Source organism: Sciurus vulgaris (assembly GCF_902686455.1).
Source record: "Sciurus vulgaris genome assembly, chromosome: 10".
In the NCBI taxonomy this organism is placed as follows: domain Eukaryota; kingdom Metazoa; phylum Chordata; class Mammalia; order Rodentia; family Sciuridae; genus Sciurus; species Sciurus vulgaris.
The window spans coordinates 129961428-129989124 of record NC_136470.1 but is presented as its reverse complement, the minus strand read 5'-3'; the positions used below and the strand labels follow the sequence as shown (position 1 = coordinate 129989124).

Below are 27697 nucleotides of genomic sequence, written 5' to 3'. Positions count from 1 at the left end.
CAGGAAGCAGAGTGGAGAGAGACCGTAGGAAAGATGAACCCTTCCAGACCATGTCCCCAGTGACTCACCTCCTCCAGCCTTGCCCCACCTGCCTACAGCTACCACCCAGTTGTTCAAACTAAGATAAACTGATTAGTACAGATCTCATAATATAATTGTTTCATCTCTGAATATTCTTGCATTAACACAGGAGGTTTGGAGGGACAGCTCATATTCAAATCATAACAAAATGCAAGGATTGATTAAAATGCAATTGTACTGAGTACCTTCAATAAAACTCTCTTAGAATTAGTCAGACAAAACAGAAAAATCAAAAGTAGGGCTGGGACTATAGCTCAATGGTAGAGAGTTAGAGGTCCTCACCTCCTTTAGTCAATGAAAAACTGCTTTTGATGTATTCAAATAAATATCAAGTTCAAAACTTGATTATATACTTTTAAAAAATATTTTTTAGTTGTAGATGAACACGATACCTTCATTTTATTTGTTTACTTTTATGTGGTGCTGAGGATCGAACCCAGTGCCTCACACATGCTAGGCAAGTGCTCTACCACTGAGTCACAACACCAGCCCTTGATTATATACTTAACCACAAAGAAAATATCAGTAGACTTTAAAAAGGAGAGATTTTACCTTCTCTCATCAAGTCCCCCAAAATAAATAAATAAAAAGCAAATGAAAATACCCCAATGTTGAAAATTAAGAAGAAATACAAGAGGAAACCTAGCTAATGTATCTAGAATGCAAAGTAAAAAAAAAAAAAAAAAAAAAAAAAATGTGGACCACTACCAAAGATATTTTTAAAAAGACCAAAAATCAGAGGAATATAGGTAGCATTAAATATCTTCATTATTGAAGAAAGACAAAATATGAAGGAATTTAGAACTTAACCATAAGAAACCGGATGAACAATAAAATAAATCAAAATGGTCATAAATAAGGAATTGATAAATATCATAAAAACATTAAAATAGAAAATAAATGACAACAAAAGGATAAACAGATTCAAAATTAATTCATTGAAAAGCCATGCTGATGGATGAAATTCCTTATGAGCTTTACTGAGAAGAAGAGAGAGAAGGCTGAATATAAAAAACCCGGTAATGGAAAGGAGACAAAACAATTAAAATAAAATTTTGTGTAACTCATTAGCAAGAAATAAGTTGGCCCAGAAAGAAATTTTAATCCTTGTTTTAGTAATAAATGGGAAATTTGAAGTCTGAATACCACAGAAGAGATTGGGAAGGTGACGAAAAATCTACCACTGATAAGGCACTGTGATCAGATGGTGTCACAGTGAAAACACATCTAACATTAAAGGAACAAATTCTGAAAACAGTTAAGCTATTGCAAGTCACACAGAAATGTGAAAATACCCCAATTTCTTTTAAGATAACATGATCCTAAGGTAAAAATCTGTAAAAGAGCTTCACAAAATAGGAAAATATGAAACCATCCTACTTGTGCTTGTAAATGTAAGTTTGAAATAAGATGCTTTTCAATATTTGCCTAGAAATGTTGGTTGCAAAAGTTCAGAGATTTTGTTCATTACTGTATCCTCAGTGACTAGACCTGTCTCAGAGGAGATCATTAACAAATATTTGTCAAATAAATAAAAACATCAACACAGTACTAACACTAACTAAGCACAATATTGCACGAAATTAAGAGTGGTCACATATCATGAAATCCACTAACATTATCAATTACATCAATGAATTAAAGGAGAATCAAATGTGTCAATATCCATGAGGTAAAGGCATTTGATAATATGCAGCAGGATTACTAACACAAATTCTAAATTTAAAAAGTGAGTAAAATAAATAATTTACATGTAACTCAAAGTGCTACCAAAATCTAACAGCAAATATTATCCTAAATGACAACTTAGGAGTAGACATTTCAAGAAGATTTTTTTTTTTTTTAATAGAAGACCCTTTTCAGTGATGTAGGTGTAGAAAAAAGAAAAAGAGCAGTATAGGAATCAGGAACTTGGAAGCAGTCGGACAATTGTTACTCCTAGCTTCCAGGTATGAAAGTGGCACCAAGAACCCAGTGAAAGAAAGTCTGTGGAGTCTATCACTTATGGAGAGCAATAAGTTTCTGATCAGGGACATTTTTAGTTCAAGGTAACATTTCATTGAAAACATCAGGAAATTAATACTCATATTTCCTTTCTACCAGCCTTCTGATCTCTCCTAGGGCTCCCCATAAGATAAATAGAGGCCCTGGGAACTGATTAATGATGCCCATGTGGTGAGCGTGGCAAAGCAGAGACTATGTGAAGAAGGATGGAGACTTAGACAAATGGAAGTAACTGGCATGGAGATTCTAACATATTCAGTAAGGAAAAATGTAAATGGAGGAAAAAGTTGAATAACAGTGAAAATTTAAAAATAAAGCTACCATGTTTTTTTGATGTTACACTATTTTAAAAGTTATTAGAATTAAAAAGAAAATACCATGAGGTGTCTGGATACAAGATAAATATACAAAATACAACTGATTTAAACAAATTTTAGCAACAAATATCTGGAAATAGAATGCAATATTTACAAAATTTGTACATATTTGGGACTAAATTGAATCAGAAAGAAAATAACAAGATATTGAAGTATAAAATATTGGATATTGAATTATAAAATATGAATTAAGACATGAATGAGGGCTGGGGATATAGCTCAGTTGGTAGAGTGCCTGCCTTGCAAGCACAAGGCCCTGGGTTCAATCCCCAGCACTGCAAAAAAAAAAAAAAAAAGACATGAATGAATACACATTTTTTTAGGATAAGCATATTTAATCATGAATGTATTTTATCTTTCTCCTTTATTTTCTCCTACATTTTTTTTCTATAGAGCATTTCTTAAACAACAAAATACTTTAGCAAGTTTTGTAATCCCTGTTATATCCCATAAGCATTCCAGAAATTTCTAGATCATTGTATTTTGAATACATCCTCCAAAAATATTGTTAATGTCAGTCTTTGGGTAATAATCCTTCTGAGGCTTTGTATGCCTGAAATCTTCCTTGTCTTCTTATACTTGAACAGAAATTTGACTAGATATAAAATAATAGGCTCAAAGTTATCTTTCTTCTTTCCTTATTCATTCAAATATTTCTCTGCATATTTATTTAAATCTGCAGCTTGTGCTCCTATTATCCCAATATTGCAACTCTATTTCTATCCTTCATGTCTCTGAACATTTATAAAATTTATTTTTAATCTCTTCTTTCCTATTTCCCGCTGGCAGAGTTCCTCATTTGAGTTTCCCATGTATCTAATCCATATCTTCAGCTGTATCCATTATCCTATTGTCTATTACATTCTTTCTTCCCCACGAGTAAATTTTTCATACCTAATATTTTCTTTTAAATTTTTTATTTCCCCATTTCTTTACTTCATTTAATGTGCATTTAAAATGTTGATTTGTCTATTATGATACTTCAGTTTCTGCTAGTTTCTTTTCTTTGCAAGTTATTATAACTTTCAAGTATCTAATTAAATATATATGGAAAAGAACCTCAAAACTACAGTTCATTTTTGTTTTCTATCATTTTGCTGGCTCAGTACTTTTTACCTGTAGTGACCTGACTCTGAGGAGACAGTACCCACGGAGACAATTTTTGCTTATTACGGGTGGGGAAAGTGGGGTGCTGGGGATGTAGTTCAGTGGTAGAGCACTTACCTACTACATGCAAGACCCTGGGCTCAATCACCAGTACCACCAACAAGCACCACCACCAAGTGGGGTAAGTAGACATCATATAGTGGAGGGAAAGATGCTGCTAAACTTTGATGTACACAGACTGTCTTCCCCACCACAAATAATCATCCAGCCTAAATTGTCAGTAGTAGAGAAACCCTTCCCCAGCTAACTTCTTGGGGCAGGGTTTAGAATCTTAGAGAGAAACAACATTGGCAATTCACAGGCTACACATTTGTAGGTGAGGCGGCTGCTCAGATCCCACCTATTCTTGTCAACTTCAAACTCCAGGTCTTGTGCACTGCCCTGGTATTTCCCCCATAACACCTTCCCCAGCATCTGGATACTTGCATGTGTTTTGTGTAGCAAGGAACTGAGCAATGGTTACTCCATGGAAATCAAGTGAGCCAAAAGGCAGAACTTAAACAGTTTTTTCCCCCAAATTTTTCTGTCGGTGGCTGTGTGCCGCTCTCCGTGGCTGGTGGCTGCTATGTTCTTCCAAGTTCCGTGACTCCCTCCTGCGCACGGCAATCCCCAGACAGCCCCTCTTCCCCCTAGGGAGTTTCAATGACCTCAGTACTTGGCATCCTTCCAATTCCATTTTTCTCTGTACACATGCTCCCTTATTGATTTTGGGGAGAAAATCAGTAGCCTATACTAGATCACCATCATGGTGATGGGAAGAATACTTTCTTAAGAGTCCCTTTCCCCAAAAATTAATATTAAAATTTAATACAATTCCAATGAAATTGGCCAAATCATCTTACAATGTATAATATAGAATAAAATCAAAAAAAGGTCCTGTCTAATCAGATATAAGAATATACTCTAAAGCCATTACAACCAAATCAATATGATGTTGGTCTAGGGGTAGAAGGTTCTGTAGAAAAAAGCTAGAAGATCAAGAAGTAAGGTCCACTCATACATTGCTGGTGGGAATGCAAATTGTGCAACCAATATGAGAGTCCTCAGAAAATTTGGACTGGAACCACCATTTGACCCAGTCATCCCACTCATGGTTTTGTATCCAAAGGACTTAAAATCAGCATGCTACGGTGACACAGCCACATCAATGTTTATAGCAGCTCAATTCACAATAGCTAAACAACAGAACTAGATGCCCTTCAACAGATGAATGGATAAAGAAAATGTGGGATATATATATACATGATGGAACATTACTCAGTCTTAAAGAAAAATGAAATTATAGCATTTGTTGGTAAATGGATGGAACCAGAGAATTTCATGCTAAGCAAAACAAGCCAAATCCAAAAAACCAAAGGCTGAATGTTTTCTCTGATATGGGGAAGCTAATTCACAGTTAGGGTGTGGGGGATAGAGAAGAATAGAGTTACTTTATATGAGGTAGAGGGGAATGAAGGGAGGGGAAGAAATATGAGGAAAGGAATAATAGTAGAGGAAACAGATATTATTACTCATGTACCTGTATGCCTGCATGATTGATGAGATCCTGCAATATGTATAATCAGAAAAATGAGAGATTACTCTCCATTTATGTATGCTCTATCAAAATGTATAAATGCATTCTACTGTCATGTACAACTAATTAGAACAAATAAAATTTTAAAAAATTAAGAAAACAAAACAGATCTCAGCATACATGAGAATTAGTCAGAAGTGGTATTTCAATTCTGTGGGGAAAATGTGGTTTATTCAATGAACGATACTTGCACAATTGACTGGCTGTCTCTCTAGAAGATGATAAAACTGGGAATAATATAATCATTTGCAAAAACACACATAGAATTAAAATGTAAGTGGTAAAGTTAAAAACTCCTGCAAGACAATTTATAAATCTATATTAATAGATCATGGACATAAAAATTCTTCTTAAGAAAAGATGAAAACATAGAATCTATAAGAAATAGACACATTTAACTACACGAAATGCTTTTAAATGGGAAAATATACTATAAACAAAGTCAACAGATAAACAATATATTGGGGAAATCATTTAAGTACCAAAGACTACCTCTAATTTACAAAGAACTCTCTTAAAGTGCAGAAACATGAACAGAGATGGTGAGGAGAAAATCCACATAGGCCTCAAACATGAAAGATTGAATTCATGGAAATGTAAAATAAAGTAACAGCATATCATTTTACCCCTAGCAGTTTGGCAACAATTATAACACCAACTAACAGTCACTGCTGGCAGGGATTCAGGGGAAAGTGGACTCGCACATTTCTAGTGGAAATTAGAATCATTAACAGATTTTTGGAAAGCAATTTGGCAATAGCTATTATAACTTAAAATACATATTCCCTTCTGACCCAGCAAGCTGACTCCTTGGCAGTCTGTTCCATAGAAATAAAAACACTAGTTCTGAAGGATATATGGACAAGGATGTTTATTGGAGCATTTTTTTAAGAGGATAGATTGTAGGACATCTATACAACATCATGTAGCCATTAAAAAGGATAAATGAGCACTCTTTTGGTTGACTTGGGAATCTTCCAGGGAGGTATTGTCGACTGGGTAAAGTAAGATGCAGCAAACAATATATACAATACAATTCAAAATTTTAAAAATGATTATCACTCTTGTGTATTTATGCATAAATAATCTACTCCAGGTCATCTACACACCTTGTACCTTGAAAAGCAGGTCTTACGAGGTATCAGCACGGAAACTACTTTTTTCTACTACTATTCCCTTAAAAGTGTTCTGGGGGCTACTTCTTTCCCACTTGCTGGATAAAAACCTTTTTTTCTTTAAGTTGCCCATACAAACCCAATGTCAGGTAATAATGCAAGTTCTCATTTCTCCCTTCTGGAGCCTGTCACAGGCAGACTGCCTTTGGGAGAGCAGCTGGGTTGCGTTCTTTCCCCTTTCTCCCATGCTTTATTTATCCTTTGGTAGCTGCAGTTTCTGACTTCTCTATGGTGGAGATGAGAAAGACAACCTTTTTATTTGATTGCTCAGAGGTCACTATCAGAGCAGCTGAATAATCACAGTCTATGAGATTTCTTAGGAGAGAGGCAAATATTTTTCCATTTTGTCTCCAAATTCATGGGTGACCATCTATATGATGGTCTAGGTGCCTTTCCATGGGTTTGAGATGAGGGGCACACACCCCAGCCTCCTCATGTGGGCGTATAAGACTCACAATTTCCACATAGCAAAAGAACTTCCACTGCAAATCTTAACCTCTAGACTGGGAACTTGAGACTCTTTAGAAGTCTTCATATAGGCAAGAGATTCAAGAGTCAGGCAACTCAGAAAAAAAGTGCTTTAAGATTGTGCATCTCAGGTAGTAGAGTGCTTGCCTAGCATGCCAGAGGTCCTGGGTTTCATCCCCAGCACTACCAAAGAAAAGAAAAAGAAAAAGAAAGATGGTAGGTCTAACTATACAATTTTTTCTTTGTTCCTCAGTTGCAATATCTCATCTAACACCTGTAAAGATTATTACAGAGAAAATTTTAGCATAAAGAGAAATTGGCGAGACCTATGCTAGATTGTAAATGTGAGTTACTTGGGAAGAGGGAGGTGGGGGTTTAAGAAAAGATATGCCAAAAAGGAAAAAGAAACAGACACTAATAAAGCAAGCAAATAAGCAAAGAGCATAGACTTGTTCATCACACTTATGCATATATGTGTACGGACATCCATGTACTCAAAAAAGAAAATTCCAGAATTTCATAAAAGTGAAAAAATTAACCAAATGTTTTTATACCATGTTAGTAAATGACCCACAAGTATAATAGAAAGCTCTTAAAGGAAAATCTGCAAACTCGATATGATACTGTGCATGCCATGAATTTCAAAACATGCACTGAATTCATGTTTTATGTGTAAGTCACACTTCTTGACTTGCTCCAGCAGCTAAAGTGTGCAAAGAATCTAAAGTGCTCTGTGAAGCACTGGATGTTGGCTTCCATAAGGAGACTACTGGCTCATGTTAATTGAATTTAGAAAATTCACTGTGGCATTATTCTGTCTGAAGACCAAATTAAATGCATGGATGATAATTCATTTATTAAAATTAGAAGCCAAGAGGAATATGGATACAAAGTCGACGTCTGTTTTGCTAGTGTTGCGTCCAGGCGACCTCCACTTGACAAGTGTCATAGCACCAGGATATTTTTATTACTGGGTATTAAGGGAACTGAGGTCGAGTTCAATTCCTGTTGCAAATGCACAGGGCAAATTTCAGGTGGCCACTTAACTTTTCTTGGCTTTGTTTTTCTAGAGGAATGTGATGATTGTTGTGATTCTCTATGTTAGTGGTTCTCCAACTTAAGCATACACAAGACTTACTCGGAGAGTTTGTTAAAGTACATATTGCTAGGTACACCCCCAGAAATTCTGATCCAGTGAGTCCAAGAACCCATAGCTACATAGTCCACTCATGCTGACATTGCTAGTCCAGAGACATGGTGAATGTAAAAACCGGTAAGTGGAATATTTGCTTTTCCGAGTAGGTATGATAAATTTATTCGAGAGTAAAGTAGGCTCAGTACTGATGTTTCTGGACTTCAGTAAATATCCCTTTATGAACTCATAGGACATGTATGTCGTTTTAAGGGTGGCATGTCTTACTCCTTAGAATAATTGTAAGAAATCTCCCCCACATGTTTTCCCTCCTAAGATAATGTGAACTATAGAAGTCTCAGTTCCCAGAAGCCTGTAGAAGGGGAGAAATTTCTACTGGAGACCTCTGAGCCTTCCGCCTTTGGGAGCTGTGTCTTCCAGTGATGCGCTGAGCCTGCAGTGCCCTGGTCTGTCTCTGAGGTCCCAGTTTCCCAGAATGCACTACCTAAGACCACTGCTAGGTGTCACTCTAACTCTGGGGTGAATTGGTCTCTGGGAGAAACATGAGCGAGAACTCTGGAGAAGGTGGCACCAACTTCTGTTGGTGGGTGAAACATAGAGGAGAGGAAATTGCATAAAAGGATCACAGCTAGGGATGGATCATCAACTTTTAATCTCAGGAGGAACTGCCATTAAAAATAAAACAGGCATGTGATGGGGTAGGAGAGTGATCTAAAAACAAGGTTGGGATCAGGTCTTCCAATGGTCGAGGCATCCTGGATGTTGCGTCTGTTCATTGCAAGATGAGGATCATGAGCATCCGCGCATCACGGTTTAGTTCTTCAACTTCTCAGAACCCCACTTTCTGCATCCCTAAAATAGATGCTGTCAAAACAACAAAACAGAAAATGCCTTCCGATGCTTGCCAGGAAGAAGGGATTGTCAGATCAAATGAAATGCTATGTAGGAAACTATAAATTGCTAAGTTTTAAAATAAGTTTTTACTAACAGTTCTTCTTCTTGGGGGCTTTATTTGCTTTAGAGCTAATGCTCTCATAACATTATCATTTATTTATTATTGGGCATAAAATTGCCAGCTATTCGTTCTCATCTGAAGGAGTCACAATAAAGAACCAGTTTTCTCATATTTCATTACTTGCAACTTCCATGGAAAATCCCAAATGGAAAGAAATTAAAAAGAAATGATAATTAAATTATATTTGTCTTCATGTGGAATCCACTTTTTGTAGTATCTGCTGCACATTTAAATATTTATAATTCAGAGGAGTTTCTCGATGTTGTCCCTGTAGTTGTATCAGGAGTTGCAAAGGGTATTTATAAAGACTTCTCTACTGTTCTCTGTTTGGGGTTGTCTGGATCATAGTTCCTCTGACAGAATAATTAAGCACGGACGCTTTATTTCCTTCCCCTCATCCTTGCCCACCCATCCTTCCCCAACCTAAATTATAAAGCCAAACTCAGATCTTTGTTTGGGTTGGTACTTCACTGCCTTTTCAAACCAGTTCCACAGCTTCTAAATTAAAGGCGACTTCCTTCCCAATTTGACAACCAGTCCACACCCTGAGTCACCAACTAGTTCAGCCCATGGAAGGTGTGTCATTAACCAGAGCCACTCTTTCCCTGGGTACATGGACAGACACAAAATAATGGCTTTATAGGGCTCCTGAGTGTGGGGGTTTTCTCCAGAACAAATTCTCCACCTTGCCAAAATTATTATTGTCTCTGTGGTATAATCAGAGTTCAGAAGCACTAGAGAAATGTGCAGAATTCAGTTTTCATCTTTTCTCTTATTAACACTTTGAGGACATCATCGTGGTCTACAATGGAAAGCATTTTTGTACACCATATTTGCAAGTCACAAAGTTCATTTAACATTTAAGTAGTGGGGGGAGAGCCACCTTTATCCTTTAAAGTTTACTGCAGTGTAACTATTCCAGAGGCACATGAACTATCTTACCTTTGATCGCGTTGATAATCTGAAGACCCTTTCTATTTGGGGTTACTATGGTTACGGCTGCTCGGGTGATGTGTGAGCTGCGCTGCTGTTTTGATAAAAATAGGTATTAACTACCAGTCATGGTGCTTCTCGTTTCGCTGGAGTTCTTGCAGAAGCACAGCATATTTTAAAAACAGGGGTGGGGAGCATTTCCAAAGAAGCACGAGGGAACATCTGCATAAATAATGGTGATTGGTCATGTGTGTAAAAATATTTTTAATTAAATTCTTTTTAATTAAACAGGGCATTTTGCTGAATCCTTCTCTGTTATTTGCATTGAGCTTAGCCTTGAGGAAGATGGCTGATTAACAGACCCCAGAACCTATAATTAAAAGCAGAACTGTTATTTTTGGAGAAAAGCCTCTTCAGTAAGGGTGACTTAATTGGGCTGTCTCTCATATTTTTTCATTTGTCATTGAACTCCTCCGTTAAAATCTTTATTATGTGATTTCTTTTTTCTTTTTTTTTTTGTAACAGAGGAGAAATGATTGCCAACATTGGCATAACCAGAAGAGTTTTTATTTTCTAGCTTTGTTTTCCTTCAGTCTCTTTGATCCCACTCTCTCTTCACTGTTGTGTTTCAATATTTAATTGCAGCCTCCATTTTTTTGTTTAGATGGTGTCTTGTTTTGAGAACCATATATTTTGTTCTTTTTTTTTTTTTTTTTTTTTTTTAACCTTCCGGCCCTCTCTGCCTCTGCATTTCAGAGTTTCAGGCTGTACCAGGTTTGTGGTTTCTTATCAGGTGTGTTATCGACACTCTGGGTAAGAATTCAAGAGAAATCTAGAAAACTAAGTAAGTTTTCACCCACAGAAAAAAACAAAACAAAAACAATGTAACTAACAAGGCAGTTCTAATATTTGGTAGAGAAAGGCTCCATTGCTTTTGTTGCAGATCAGTGAAGGAATATCCCCGCGCTTTTTTGTTGCATTCCAAGGGGAAGAGAAATGAGGCCTCTTTAGGAGGCCAGAGGACGTGAGAGCAGCATCCGTCCCACTGAAAGTGGCTTCCGGAGGCGGAAGACAGACCACCGTCTTCCCCACGCAGTCTGTGTCACCTGCACAGTGTCATTTCACGGTACTCAACTGTTTTCTGTCTCTATCTGATTCCATGTTAAGCACACTGCCATAGCATCCGCTTAAACGCCTCTACATAAACCTAAGTCTATAAAACACCTTGGCCTAAACCCAGATCCTATTCTTGAGCAAATTTACTCAGAAATAAAAATAACAGCTTGGATTTATACTGTGTATCTCTTTCAAAGAACTCAAATAGCTTCCTCACACAGGCTTCCGTTCTTTTGACATCATTGTCTTGGGTACAGAGGACCCAGTTCTGAGATGAAATAAATAAGGTGCAGAGACATTTTAGGATTGACTTGCGATTTCACAGCAACTCAATGGACAATAGATATGAAAGCCAGGATTTCTATTTCCTTAGATTTCTAGACTGTGTTGTTGCAAGACACTAGCATGTATGTGATCAAAATATCTTACTGACTTTTGCTAACTTTTAGCCAGCGCTAAAAATCAGCAGTATCCTTATTCCATCCATCAAGAAATGGCTTCACCGGAGCTGAAGTGTAGAAACTACTGAAAGTCACTAATTGGCACACAATTACAAGCTCCTTCTGAATTTGACTACCTGGAGAGTATGTCACCTAGTGCTAATAGTCATTTATTAAGTGTGTACAAATGTATCATCTAATTTGATCATCATTGCGGCTATTTGATTTTCTCCATTTCAAAAAAAAAAAAAATGGAGGATCTAAATTCCTCAGTGCTTTATTTAAGTTTACAAGGCTCATGAATGGCAGAGATGGGAGAGAAAGCAGACCCAATATACTTCATCCTACACCACTGCTGTTTCTCAAAAGAGAAGAGCCATGTGCCAATCAAGCTTTGGATGAAAATGAAACCTGACAGAATCAAGTTCTTGTTTTATTATTGATTTCCTGTGACAGACATTTATTGAACACCTGCTATGTATGGCACTGCAGGAGTGACTGAGGCAGAAGGTAGTAACCAGACACCGACTCTGTCTTCAAGAAGCTCTCGGTCTGAAGGGGGTGTGTAGACACAACCATTGGCAGTAGTTTTAAAATATAAGACGGTGGTCACCTAGGCAGCTTTATAAACAGAAGGACCCAAGGACCCCTGTACTACTCTGGAAGGGAGAAAGCTTGGTCTCCTCACCTCAAGCCAATGTTTAGGCAGACTGAAGAATATAGCCCATCAGCCGGAGGAGCCATGAGCCACGTTTCTCTTCTGCAGAAGACAAAGGGTTTCCATTCCCACCGAAGGCCACAGCGAGACCTGCTCAACATTAGCTAGGGAGCCCTGGGCTCAGACACTCTTGGGGTGTCCTGTCTTATTACCCTATGGGTCAGGGTTAAAGTGAGGACCCGTGCACTTGACGTTGACAGTTCTCTCCTCATTCAAGTAGACGTTTTAATCTCACGATCACTCTCCTTGATGCTCTTCTGCCCCTGAGTTTGCTGCTCTGCAAATCACGCCCCTGACCCCAGCCCTGCACCAGGGCTTCATCTACCTGATCAGGAAAATGTGAACACTTCATGCCTGGAACCTACAGTTTGGAGTCTGAGAATCGTAGAAATTTTAGGTGTGGAAGGACCTACGGTAAAGACCGTCTTGCTCAATGTCATTTGTAGATGAGGACCCTAAGACTCAGAAAAAGAAAGTAAATGCATACAAAATAGAAACAAGGTGGGATTTTCTTCCAAATGCAGATAATTAAGGGGTAATTTGTGAGAAAAAAAAGGGAATCAGAGAAGAGTTTATATCACTTCTTGCTTGATGATGAGTTTTTGTTAGTTTTTGTTTTGTTTTTTATTTTTTCTCTCTTAAGGTCAGTCTTGAGCATCAAAGGGATTCCATTTTATGGACAGACCCGCTAATGGTTCAACAACATGAGCAATAGCAGTAATAATAAAGACCACTATTTGCACTCTCTCAATATGCCAGGCACTTTGCAAAACATGAACCTGTTTATTCATTCTCCCAAAACCTATGAAGGAGGAAATACTTTTTTTCCTCATTTTTACCAATGAAGCTTACATGAGGCTTAGTGAGGCTCAAGATCGTGCAGTCTATTTGCATCTCAACTGGGTCCTCAACACCGGTCTGTCTGACATTAGAGTCAAGTTCCCACCTCCTCCACTGCAGGACAGAGTTATGAATAGCAAGGTCTTGACCCAAAGGTCTTGCTTTAGAAGTTGGAAGCCCAGTTATGGAAAGTCAGCAACACAGAACAGAATTGGAGACAATCATAGATGACAACAAGCTATATAAACGCTTCCGGATATTGAAAGTGGGTAAAACAAGACTCCAGGTGTTCTAAGGTTGGGATTTCAAGAACACACTGAAAAACCATTTGAAGTAATTCAACAGCTCGCGGACAGCTGGGAAACAGCTGTGGTCGACAGACCTTCTGGCTGACTGGTTCGGGGAACAGAATGGCTCTGTTTAAATGAAAGCAGTCCATTCTCAGCAACGATCAAAGACAGAGCTGCAGGACAGAAGTTTTTGAAACTCAGTGTCTAACCCATGCTTTCAATTTATGTGTGAAAAGAAGGATGTTGCACATTGGAGCAAATTGGATTCACATAATTTCTTAGAAAGTATTTCTATATTGTCTGGATCTTTTTTAGGGATCGACTTGGCTGGAGAGGTCAAAACCATGGAAGGTGAGGCCACTTGGTAACATTTAAGGAGTGCTCACTCTCTGGGTCGTGCAAGCGATTTTCTCCTTAATGGAATGGTCCTAGGGCAGGGACACCCACCGGTGACAGACCGGGATTGGTCTTCTTGCTCTATAAAGACCCTTAATCCCAGAGATTTGAATTCCTTGAAAAGCAGCTTCCTTCTTTCTAGAACAAGTCCAAGAAGCCACTGAAATTCACCTTTAGACCTAGGTGCTAAAGATAAGAAACATTTTTGTTGTTCAGTTTCTTATTTTGAACTGAAATGGAGAGAGATTTCTGGAACAAAGACTGTCAGGTTAATGAGTTGCAAAGAAGTGACTGATCACAAAAGAGACAGGAGCTTCTCCGAATCTCAGGAGTGAACCACATGGCGTGTACCTTCAGAGGTTCATTCATTCGTTCATTCAATGAACAGAATTAATTGCCCACCACTTGCCAGAAACACAGATGAACAACTTATGGCAAAGGATGACCAGTTTTATCCAAGAGGAACAGTTTAAATCAAAGTTAAAGTGTTTGCAGGATATTTCTTGTTTTTTAAAAATAAATGCCGCTTTCACCTAAGAAAATGTATTTATCTGCAACTAAACCTTTTTATCCTTATATTATTGTCCAGTCCAGAAAGGATAACTAGGGAAGGTTAAATTTTCAGAAATGGCAAAGCTAGATCATGCGCAGAACCTGATGCAATACAGTATCTCTGAAGCTGATTTCCTTTTCTCTCCTTGCCTGACCTTGTAAACTACTGAATTGCAAAGTGTGGTTTTACTCTACCTATTATATGCTCTAAAGTCAGAAGTGTTTTCCATTGCTAATAAGGTAAATCATGACACTTTTTAAAACACAAACATAAAGCTTCTGGATGGACAAACTCCTTGAGTCTGGTAATTCAAGAGTAAGAACTGCAGATTTACTGTGTCTGGGGAGGGAGGGAGGATCTGCAGGACATCCATATCCATTGCTGGGTACACAGTAGGTGCTTAATAAGTAGTTGTTCATGTAGACCCACTCCAGGTGTCATGGTAGTGGCTGGATGGGGGCATCTGATCCTGAGGAAGAGGAAGAAATAGACTAGAAGCTGAGATTACTGGGTATTTTAGGTGAGGTAGACATCATGGCAGAAGTATGTGGTAAAGAAAAGCAGTTTACTACATGGCACCAGGAAGCAGAGAGAGACTAAGCTCAGCTCACAAAGTATATACCCCAAAGGCATGTGCCCAGTGACCCACCTCCTCCAGCTACAGTTACCACTCAGCTAATCTCTACCGGAGGATTAATGCGATGATGAAGTTAAGACTCTCAAAACCCAATCATTTCATCTCTAGCCTTCCTTGCATTGCCACACACGTGAACTTCTGGGGGACACTTCATGCCTAAACCATAGCCCTGCATGTGGATGAGATTGCTCAGGGAGAGTTTCTAGAGTCAGAGGGAGCCAAGGATGTTTTCCTGGGCAACATCCCAGGGGATGTGTTTAAAAAGGAAAGAACAAGAGGCTGGAGAGGTCGAAGGAACACCTGGAGGGGCTCATGTCCCCGACCAAGGAGGGGAGCTCCTGGAGAGACAGGAAGTGCTCACAGTGTGGGGCCACATAAAAACCAGCACTCTGGAGGCCCAGGGAGAAGGCCTGAGGAGCACTGGTCCTCAGAGACAGCACCTGTGGCCTTGGAGAAGGGACGCAGAGTACCAAGTCTTATATTCTTGTTATGCTTTTATAAATGGCTTTCTGTCCTTTCTGACTCCGAAAATAATGCACATTTATTATAGAAAATTCAGGAAAATGCCAAAATGCTCGAAGGAAAAAACTAAAATGGCCATTGTTCACTTGTATCATGACAGCTGCTTTATGACTTTCGGCTTCGTCTCCTGAGACGTGGCTTGCCTGGGTTGTTGACCTTGGATGCTGGTTTGGGCTTCCTCGTTCCCATTTCGGCATCAATTCTTTGGTGACTATATCCAACAATAGTCCAGATGGGATAAGTACTGTAGAATAAAGTGATTTCATGAGCTATAAAACAGGGCATTCCAAGTAAACGAGTGCCCTGTTGTGTGACGATGGCACCAGGAGGTACACACGTGGATAGTTCCATCAGAGCAGAGGGCTCGTCGGCACGTACTCACAAACCAACAGTGTTATCATTGGTCCAGGGTTTTCCTTGGTAAGCATGATCTGAAGCAGATTGATGTAAGTGATTTCTTTTCTGCCAGTGGTGCTGTAGGAGAAGGAACCTCAGAGCAATGCTGAGGCTGTTCATCCAGCCCTATCTCCTCTCGCAGTTCATGCCCTGAACAGGCAAAGGTCTGGGGGCTTAACCCCACCGCCATTTTGAAGTTGCTATTGTGAGGGGGAGCAAGTGTCTAGTTTTCCAGGGCTGCTGTGATATATTACCCCAGACACAGAGGCGTCACACATTTATTACCTCACTGTTCTGAAGGTCAAAAGTCTAGGTTGATTCAGTTGGGTTCTTTGAGTCTCACAAATCCAAAATCAAGGTGTTGGTTAGCTGAGATCTCATCAGGAAATGTGAGGAAGAATCTACTTCTAAGCTCATCCAGGTTGTTGGGAGAACCCAGATTCCCATTTCCTTGCTGCCTTTGGCTCCTCGAAGAACTTGCTCTCTGGCCCTTGCAAGTGAGCCCTACCTCTCAGATCCAGAGAGGTGTGTTGAGTCCTTCACACACTCAGAGTCTTCCGACTGCCCCTTTTCACATCTCTTCAGTTGCACCTTTGACTCCAGCCTGCGAACTTCCCCTACTTTACTTCCTCTTTTTTTCCTCTACTTCCTCTAGCTCATGTGATTAGATTGGACCCCACCCCCTGCGCAGATGGTCTAACATGATATGCCTATTTGAAGATCGTCCCCTTCATTACATCTGCAAGCCCTCTTTGCCATGCAAGACAACATTGCAAATACTCTAGGGACTCATGCTTAGATATCTTCAGCCTCTCAGCAGGGCGACTGCAAGGATGGATGGGTTCAGAATGTGACCCCTTTCTGCCTCCCGTTTCAACTTTCTTCCACACAGGACCCGGGCTGACTCCTCTCAGTACTATTCTTATTTGCTGTTGGCAGCTTTGCTGTGCTGTTTAACAAGCAGCACATTCACCCTCCATGTTGAAACAGTTCCCTAGTGTCCCTCAGGGTCTTGATCCACAGGTTAGAAAATGATGATCTACGGGCTTGTTTCATATCTTTTTATAGCAAGAGAAAATTTTGTTTATGAAGCTCCCGTATGTTATGTATGCCATAATCATAACTAACACAATGGTCCTTTGATATGTCTTTCTTTACAATCATTGCATGTAATGAGCACAGTGTTATTTTTACCTCCAAGGTGACGCATCCTAACTTTAGCTGCTTTTTGGATCCACTGGCTTTTTCTTTGAACTCATTTCATGATTTGCGAGTCAATACTTGCACACCATTTTCAATTTTAAAATGACAATGTGGGGTTAGGGGTATGGCTCAGTGGTAGAGCACTTGCCTGGCATGCACCAGGCCCTGGGTTAGAGCCACTAATTCTGCATTACAAAAATACGAAAGTAATTAAATAAAGACAAAGAGGCAAAATGCTTAAGTGATTTACCTGATTGGAGGACACTACAACAGGGTGGGTCTTCTTCACTCAAAAATGGGCATACTGCACAGATTTTCCATTAAACTGCGCCATGGCTCATTAAACCCCATCGGTGAGAAAATTGGGTCTTTGGAGAAAATTGGGTCTTTGTTAAATGTTTATGTTCTTTGCTAATGTTAAATTTAGAATATTCCTATTGTAGGTCCCTTTGGGAAAAATTTCAAAGCACCCATTAAAGTACCAGCAGATTTCAATCCATAAGATCCCAGATACAAGACCTAGAAAATATTCCCCACCTGGATTTATTTTCAGGTTTCTTGCTTTCTGATCTTTTTTATGTCTGAATTTTCTTTTCATCATGCCAAAACTCATGACCTCCTGATTACCTTTTTCTACTCTCTGCGACTGCCAGGGGCGTTGTAATTCTGGTTTTATGTAGCTTATTCTCAATCACCATGCAGCCATGGTTGAAGTCAAGGATGCATGATCGTCAGTATTTTAATTTTAATTTATTATACCTATATTTTGAAGAAATAATCTCTCCCCTCAAAGCATTTGTATTTCAAAAATGGGCTTCATACAAATAGCAATGACAGAAACATATTTCTAAAAGTGGAGTTAATGTAAAAAGAATAATGTTCTTCATTTAAGAGTTATTAGAAATCCTCTATATGCATGCCAAGACAATCCATTGGTTATTGCATGGCAAAAGATATTAAGATCTAGGGAGACTTTCTCAACCAGAACCCAATACAAGAATGAAGCTCTATAGGACTTGGTCTCAGGGATTATTTCCTCATTTTTCTCAGAGCTGATGCTTAGCTTGTGTCACTCACAATGGATAGAAAATCGGTTATTACCCACAATGCCTTAGAACAGTGGCTTTCAAGCTTTTTGTATCATAACATTTTATAATTTGTCAAAATAAGGAAGGATCCCAAGGAGTTTTTGTTTATGTATGTATCATCTATTAATATTTACCATGTTAGAAATTAAAATGCATCTTGATATTTTTTGCTTTATTAAAAATTGCCATCATGTATATGTTAACTAATTCTTGAAAAGCAAATTTATTTTCCAAGAAAAAAAATAGTGGCACCAGGGCTGGGGAGATAGCTCAGTCGGTAGAGTGCTTGCCTTGTAAGCACAAGGCCCTGGGTTCAATCCCCAGCACCCACAAAAAAAAAAAAAAAAAAAAAAAAAATAGTGGCATTGTTTCACTTTTTTCTGCAAAACTCTTCAATGTGTGGTACAAGACAGTGAGATTCTCATCCCCACTTCTGCATTCAATCTGCTGCTGTAGTATCTGCCAGGTAGTCTTTGGCAAACTCCAGTGTGCATGAATTAAAGCATAAGAATAGAAAATGAAAGTAGCACTTTCATAATATTGTGAAAATGGTCTTGACCTTGAGGATTTCCTGAATGGGTGTCAGGAACCACAGGGGTCCTATTGGCGACCTTTGAAACCATTGCCTTTGACACTAGAGCTGTTTCTCTCCAGGAACCCTGGTTGAGAGAGGCACTGTGATAGCATTCTTGCACATACTGTCTTCTCCACTGCTAACTCAGGGCAAAACGATGCATCATGCTGAGGGTCAAAATAAAACAGCGATGCTTTAGAGCAAAGTCATTCATGATGTGCTATGTAACTTCTAATTTAAAATGACTTCAACAAAGTACCAGCTAACGATCAGCTTTCTAAATCTGGTGTCATTTCTTTGACCTAGTTCAGAAGGGTGAGGTTTTCCAGGTTATGTTTGCCAGAGTTTGACTGACAAAACCCATCCATCTACCAATTCCACTGCCAAGTCTTCATTGAGAAGGAATAGGCTCAAAGTAATTCCAATATTACGGCCACCCAGATACCACAAGTATTTTAGAAGCCACTCCTTAAAAATCTTACCATGTATGATATTCAATAAAGAGGGAAAAGTTACAGAATTTCATCCTTCGTCCTCCCTCTGAGAAAAAGAAAATATATTTTCACAATTATCACTTTGGAAATGGAAAAATGCTACCCCATCCATGAGAACACCAGGGTTCTTCACCTCTCAGGTCTCACATGGATTCGGCTGCAGAAGCCTGAGACATTTTTGATTCTCCAAGTGTCGCAGACAAGTGTCAGACATACTGATTTGCACAGAAAACCATAGAGCACACTCTCCAGGGACAGCCATCATCTTGACAGAGCTGAATGACGGCTCAGAACGACAGGGTAGGGACGATTATGTCTTGTTGTCCATCGACCCAGGCAGATCTTGTGCTAGGTTGCTGAGAATTGCCACATTAAAATATCATTTGAAATTTAAATTCCTTATAAAATACTGAGGAAATATGGGTCAGAGAGCTGCTAAGAGAGATGCTAGGGAAGGGGCTGTCACAAATCACCCTGAAGACTTAGAAGCTACTAAAAAACCTCAAGAAGGTGGTCACTTGAAGACACGGCCATTAGAAAAATACAGAACATCCTTTAAAGAATTCACGTGTTGAGCAACTCATGGGGTCAGGCGGTCCCTATCTGTATTTTTATCTCCAAGTATGGTTGTCACCTTCAAAATGAGGAAAGGTTAGTTTTGTTGCTCTAACAGAGTTACAGGATGTGACATGAATCTTGGTGTGTGAAGAAATTAATCTAAATATCATGCTATGTCTGTGCTGGGGTTTTTCCTCTTGCAGATTGAGAATTATCCTGTACTTGACCTGAGCTAATGGTCGTGAACTTGAGTTCATCCCCAGCAGATGTGCTGCGCACTTCCGCTCTCCGGTGGCCTCTGACTCTTGCAGTGCCCCCTGGTCCTCCTGAGGACCCCCTGCCCTTCTGCCCCTCAGTCATCCTCTGCCTGCTCCAGAGCTTGCTTCAACTGTTTCCCCTTCTTTTTTCTCTGGCTTCAGCCTCTGGCTTCTTCTACTCAGCCCGTGAGCCTAGATGTCTAGGAGAAAGCCCCGCTGGGCTCAGACCCCCTTGGCTCTGGCCTCTCCTCTCACCAGCTCCTCAGAGGTGCCGTCCACACCACAGTCTCCTCGCTCCCCGCCATCGCCCTTCCCTGTATGGATGTCAAAGCTGTTTTCTCAGAGACCTTGGGTGATTCCACAGCAGTTCTCAGTTTCCCCACTGACCTAGAGTGAGGGGATGTGCTGGTGTCCCTGAGCTTAAGAGCAGAGGCGCGTATACCCCCGATCACCAACCTGAGAGGCAAATTGGACTTTTTCACAGATAAAAACTCAGGTATGAGAAGGATGTGGAGCAGAGAAGGATTGCCCAGCCAGGAGAGAGCAGGAGGTGTCTTCTCTCCTTCCTATCCACACAGTACCCAGAGTGTTCTCATGCCATCACAAGAGGGCTTTCTCGAATAGGCATTGTTTTGTAGCCCAGCCTGGGCTGGGGTTGTCCCTCCAAGCCTAGCAAGATGTGGGCAGAGCTGCTGTGAGCATGTCCACAGCTCTGCCAAGCCATCATCTCCTGGAAGGTGCCGCAGAGGGAGTCCTGGACGCTGTAAGAGTGAGCCCTGCCAACGAGCTGATGAAAAAAGGCTTGTTTTTTAAGTTCCAAGCTCAGCAGCAGAGTGGGTGGCTGATTTCCTGACTCACCTATTCAACTCATTTGTGGTCCTGACAAAATACTCCTTCTTGCAGGACACACTGCCTGGCTTTATTTCCAAGCTGTTCCGGTTCTTCCCAGGCTAGATAGGAATGTGCAAAGTAATAGCCTTCTCTTTTGTGGGGGATATCGTTTATGAAGCGGAGTTCAGTTCTTTCTTCAAAAGGAATTGTGGGAATGTCAGAGCAGTTTTGAACCAGACTGGATGTTTAATTAAAAGGCTTTTCCCGAAGAGGTTTGAAGCTCTCTTTGGAAAGATGCCACAGCCCATCCCCATAAGGCAGGGACATTCCTCCATAACTGAGGACGTGGGGGAAAGGAACTCAGGGCCTTACATCCCTACTTATGAGCCTAGGAAGCCTCCCCAGGGAGTGGAGAGGAGCAGCAATTCATTTCAGATCTCAAAAATATAAACAAACAGCTATAGAGTCTTAAGTCGACCATAGAACTACCACAATAGAATTTTCTAGTGAAGAATAACTTGAATATTATCCCAAAAGATCCTAGCAAAAGGAAAAGGCTGTTAACTACACCCCCAATTAGAACCTCTTTGTTTTGGTTAGACTCAGGGCCTTGATTCTACAAGGAGAAAGAGATTATTCTGCAGAAATACTTGCTACTGGCTAACACCACCACTGCAGAGGCTGAGGGTTGTGACAAATATCAAGAGCTACACACTGTCAGAGTAGGTCTTGCCATTTTACCTAGCATGATTAATAGGACTATTTCATTAGAATAATGAAATTGATTCTATGCCTGCTTAAAAAAGATGAGGTCTAGCCAAATGTCATGCCAGTTCATGATTTCTTTCTTCCTTTTCTTTTTTCTTTTTTGATTCTTGCAGTTGTATCTTCTTTAAAAATAAATATTTTAAAAGCCAAATGAATAAAATATTTACTTTTAATTGACAAATAAAAATTACATATGCTTAGGATAGGAAACATGATGCTTTGAAATGTGGATCGTGGAATAGCAAAATCAAACTAATGAGCATGTGTATTACCACACGTGCTCACCATTCTTTGTGTAGCGAGAACACTTAAAATACTCTGTCTTAGCAATTTTCAAGTGCATAGCCCATTGTTTTTAAACACAGACACCATGTTTTACAGTAGATTGAAATCCAGAGTCACTCCTTCCTGTCTCTCAAGACCACTGGTTGTCCATCCTAAATGCCCTGGGAATGTCTCCCCCACTGTGTCCTCACTGACATTACCTCCCGTTCATCCACTCAGGAAGTGCTTCCTGTGTAAGCCGTGCTGTCTGTGGTGATAACGCACAGGGAGATGAGAACCAAGGACTCGGTAAAGTGCCCAGCACTGTGGCCACTGGTCTGTCAACACCTAGTAGCTGGATGCGTAAGATATGCAGGGTGTGCAAGAGTTGGGGGTCCTGAATCCAGGCCTCTTTCTGTCCTAGAGAAGCTCCAGGACCGTTGGGAAAGCCTCCAGCCACATGCCAGTTCCTCTGCCCTGTTGTCAAATCTTTATTTCTGAATCAGATTCTGTCATCTGTCTTATTAAAACCCTTCTGTGACCCCTTCCTGTGGCAAGCAGGGAAGGCTCCAAACTTCTTGATCCTACTTGTTAACTCTTCAAACTCAACTTGCCTTCCTTTTATTTCCCCAAGTAGCCCTCTCTTATACCTCCTACTTGGTATCCTCACTGTCCATGGAACAGGAAAGAGTGGAAATGAAAATACCCCCTCTGCCTTAAAATGTTACCATCGGTCTCATCTTCAACCACTCTCTCGTTCGTGGCAATCAATCCAATGGCTCATTTTCCTAATGATTGCTGTTCACACTTTGCATAACTCTTGGAAATATCAAGACACTGAATAGTTTTGATGAACACAGATAATCAGGGTGTGATGATTTACTGTCCTGAAGTATTGACAGAGGCTTCAGGCGAGTGTGCGGCATCCAGCACCGTGCTTCAGGCTCCCTGAAACAGGTCCTGCTCTTGGAACGTGGAGTCCGTGCTTCCAGCTGAATGCCTTCTCAGGAGGGAATGAGAACTAGGAGCCGATCCCTCCTCCAGAAGAGGGCCCCTGCCGCAGCATTTACTCATTCATTTATTTTGTTATTTGTGCATTCAACAGTTGCAAGTTACTTAAATACTGTGTTGTAAAGATGGGCCCCATCCCCAGGGATCTTCCAGTCCCTTCTATATTAAGTTCATGATTTGATCTGAATGCTAGAATCTTCTTCTTTTTATAACCACACAAATTTATTTATATAAGTTTTATGGGACATGAGAACCTTTATAAGGAAATAAAGACCTGAAGAAATGGCTCAATTTTTTAAATAGGAAGTTTGATGAGAATTGGACAGTCAGAAAGGAAGATGCTGGGACGAGAATGTGATCTAACAGTGGCCAACTGGAGGAAATTCAGCAAGGCCTGTGTGCTCAGGTTCCTCCCAGGGACCTTTGTCTTCAGAGATAAGGCTGCTCCTTCCCTGAGGTATAGGAGAGCACCTCTCATGTGAGCATCTTATGACTTGCTTGGGGGAGAAGCAAAGAGGGAAGTCAGAGAGTCTTTCCGGTTTCTGCAGTTTCTCAAACTCCTTCAGTTTAAACTATTCAATATGCCAACTTGCCAAATTTTGAGGCAGCCTGTCTTGAGCCTATTAATCCTGTTCCTCAGGTTCCATCTGCAGGATGAGTATGTTCTCGCTCTTAGAAGTCCTGGAAGACCCTTTACTGTCCACCTGTGTCCTCCCTTCAAATGCTAGGATCTTAAAGAAATGGACCAGTTTGTTGCTGAGAAAGTCTGGAGGTTCAAAAAGGGTCACTTGAAAGATTATTAAAGAATGAATAAAGGGGTCTTTGGCATCAACAGGAGTTGCATGTGCTTGTGCTTAAGGAATGGGTGACTGGTGGCAGGTAGATGATAAAGAAATAACTGCCTCGTTAGAAGGAATCAAAACTCAAAAGTGGCTAAGACACTGGTGCATGTTTGGAAAACTAAGGGAGTCCAGCTGAGGAAAACAGCCAAGCGTGGGAAGGGGTGCAGAGAGAGAACTTGCTGGAAGGTAAGCAGGCCCAGATTGTGCTAAGGGACTCAAATCAGTAAGCAATGGGGAGGCCAGAGAAATCTCTATGCAAGGGAATGAGATGATCAGACATTTTTGGAATAAAGATTTGGTGTCATATGGTGGATGGATTTGAGAGGACCTGTATTTAATGACAGCTTTTTAGAAGTGACGGCCACTTAGAAAGTTCCATGCTGTGTCCAGCTAACTCTGCATCTTTGTGTGTGTCTTCTAGTGACAGTGCTGGCCATTTTCCATGAACTGCACGTCGACCCCGACCTGTACACCCTCTTGTTTGGAGAGAGCGTGTTGAATGACGCAGTGGCCATCGTCCTTACGTAGTAAGTACCAGAACTTCGCCTATGTTTCTTTAGCCACGGGAAATCTGTCCACTTAGAGATTATTCCCTATGTCTTTAACATATCTTTTCTGTAAGTCTTATAGATACAGGCAATTTCTAGCTTTTAAGGAACTGTTATCACAGAAAATCTCCAATAATGGGCACAATTCATTTGGCACCTAATTTCTAATACTATTAATGGGTTTTGCATTTCCAGCTTATTACAAGAAACTACCCAGAGGGTAACAGATTTTTTTTTTCTCACTGCATATCTTTAGCTGATCCACTAAGGGTTCCTCAAATGCACATAAATGAGCTTTCTTCATTTCAAGTCAATATCATTTTTTTGTTTCCTCATGCAAGTCACTTTCCAGAAAATACACTAACAGAGACTTTGTGGGGAGTTTGGCAGATTGGAGCTGGAACTTGAGGGTCAGAACACTCTGATTTCTCAGTGCAAGTGCAGTGCTTTAGGGAAATGCACACAACTTTAAATCATCCCGTGACAAATGAATTTGAGGGATTCAGGTAAGAGCTAATGTAATGCCCCTTTGTGCTGGAGGATTTGCTTTTGGAGAAGAGAACCAGTGTTCTTTCCTCATCTCTTTAGACACTTATCATTTATATTTAATAAATGCCACTTTGGTGACTTTCACTATGTCAGAGGTCTCTTCTTGGTTTTAGATTAAGACCAACATTTGGGGCAACTGTCAGTTATCCCAAAGGGACGTAGCTCTCTGATAATTAAATGTGACAACAGGATTCAATTCTGAGTGTTAATTACTTCAAAAGCAGTTGAAAATGTATTGTGAAGTAACAAAGGATTTTAAAAGTCAGATCTCACAGAGGGGAGTAAGAAAAAGCAGAGATAACTTTTTTTTTTTTTTCCTGCCAGTTGACATTTCTTAAAGCAGCCACCCTAAAGTCGCCACTAAATTCAGCAACTTTCAAGTGGGTCTCCAAATATATTTTACCTGGCTACAGAAGAAGGGGTCTTTTCTGCCTTAAAGGAAAATATCAGCAAGTGCAAATTAAAAGCAAAAGTCATGGGCAGATTCATAAATGTTAAAATGATGCTTTTAAAGAGACACCAAGATCAATTAATTAGGACATCAGGAATATCTGTCCGAGAAATACTAACATTAAAGCAACATTTGGAGTAAAATTTTATAAAATTCTGCTGAGTCCCTCAGTTTTACTTCCTGAGCTGCCAAGTTGTAAAAGGTCAACCAAAGCAAAACCACTAAAGCATAAATGAGCTCAGGAGAGAACCACATAGCTACGACGTCTGGCCTTTGCGTGATGGGCTTTGCCATCCACGGTGGTTTCCCATTAAAAATGCAGATACCAAGGCTGAGCATTGATTCTCTGGTGCACAGGCCTGGGGCATCTGAAATGAGCACTTCCTGTCTCCTTAAGCCAACACTTGGGTAGTACCAGCTAATGTCGCTCCTTCCCCTCTACCCATGTCTTAATAACATCTTCGCCATAAAATGTGGTTGGCACTGTGGTGAGGTTGTTTTCTGATCAGGAGACATTGGCCACTCTAGCTGCTCCACCTCCACTCCAGTTTCCCAGTTTGGGAGAGTCTGGTACTGTGCAGTGAGCCCAGTGGGTTCTGATTAAAATAGAGGTCATCGCAGCTCAGAAGACTTGGCTACCCAAAGTCTCCAGTTCAGACCTGCCAGTTATTCTTTCACCTGATGCATTTGACTGCACCAGACCCTTCTGGGGGCTCTTCTGTGTGCCCCCCAGTGCACCTGGGTCTGCCCTCTGTCCCTCCAGTGCTGCCCGTGGTCGACCAGTTCCTCTCCCTGCACAGCCTGCCCTGTGTTGCTCTCTCACTCTCTTGCTTCTGAAACAGTTTATGGCATGCATGATGATCTCTTCATAATCTACTCATACATGCTTCCTTCTCCTTGGAATGGCCCTTTCCTACCTTTTTTCTCTCAACCATTTTCTAGTTCCCTTAGGAAGAGCCTTTGCAAATATCATTTGAAGAGTTGCCATGACCTTCAGACCAAAAGTTCAAACAGTCATCTCCCTACTTTTCTATTCTTTCACACTGAACCACGCACAGCACCCTGACACAGCTTTCTGAGAAGCAACACCATGTCTTCCCTCACCTGTGTGGCCCTCCCAGCTTCTGGCTCTGCCTAATGGTCTCTCAACTCTCTCCATGGTCTGCTCCCTCAGGAACCAGCAGTCCCCAAATAGGTCCAACCTTACCCCTGTGCCTACCTGCATCAATCCTCTTCTGGCCAGCATTGAGCTGTCTGTATATCTGCCTTTCTAAATTGTAAGCTTTTGAAAGCAAAGCATATGAACTTGAAGTGTGTATTCGAAGAACAAATGAAAACTTGTGTGTGCTTTCCCTTTCTTAGTTCCACTTTTGTGAGATTTTGAGGCTTAAGAATAGTGATGGGGCTGGGGATATGGCGCAGTGGTCAAGTGCTTGCCTAGCTTGCACGAGGCCCAGATTTGATCCCTAGAAAAACACACACACACCCCAAAAACAAGAATAGTGATAGAGTATTCTCATATCATAGAAAGTAAGATCATACATTTTGACGTATAATTAGTAATACATTACACAGTTTATCCATGAGAGATACGTTCCAAGACCCCAACAAGAAGCCTGAAACCATGGATATGTATTGTTTTTTCCTATATATGCATCCATACATATGTTAAATTTATACATCAGACACAGTGAGAGATTTAACAACAATTACTAGCAAAAGAATAATTATAACAATATACTGTAATAAAAAGTTATTTAAAACTTGTAAAGCCTTTATTTTGGAATTTCCCATTTTTATTTTCAGACTTCAGTTGACCATGATATAATGAAATAGCAGAAAGCAAAATTGTGGATAAGTAATAAAGAAAGACTGCTGGAATACAGAACCCAAATTATTGACAAGTATGGCCCTTGGCAGTGTCTACAAAGCCCCTGTGGAATGGTCATGCACTTTCATTTACCTTTCCATCTTCTTCCAGATAATATTGCTAAGAATCATCCTCTTTTGTTTTAGCATTTTTATATTTTTATTTATTACTGTTGTGATTATACTGTGCTACAGCATTAGCCACAGATGCTGGTCTTAGATTGTACTGGTCTAAAAAGCAATTTATTATACTACTGTTTCTTAGGTTAAATGACCTCCAAATTTGAGACAATTAACTTATAATTGAATTTCATGACCACAACTCCTATACATAGCACCATATGATAGGTGATACTTTTTTTTTTTTTTTTTCCTTTGGTGCAATCCTGGGGATCAGACCCAAGGCTCACACATGCTAGGCAAGCTCTCTGCCACTGAGCTAAGTCTCCAACCTTTATACCATAGTTGAAAACGATCCAGAATTATCTGTCCTAAAATAGAAGTAACTTTATTTAACACAAAAGTACTGAAAT

At 40.2% G+C, this 27697-nt stretch overlaps 1 protein-coding gene across 3 annotated transcripts in view; it reads left to right on the top strand.

Moving 5' to 3' along the window:
- Nucleotides 1–27697, top strand: part of SLC9A9 (solute carrier family 9 member A9) — a 531610-nt gene that overhangs the window by 150614 nt on the left and 353299 nt on the right. For all 3 annotated transcript variants that reach the window (XM_079101085.1, XM_079101084.1, XM_079101086.1), the window contains exon 6: nt 24169–24274. In XM_079101085.1, coding sequence (XP_078957211.1) covers nt 24169–24274 — 106 coding nt within the window. The remainder of the gene's footprint in view (nt 1–24168; nt 24275–27697) is intronic.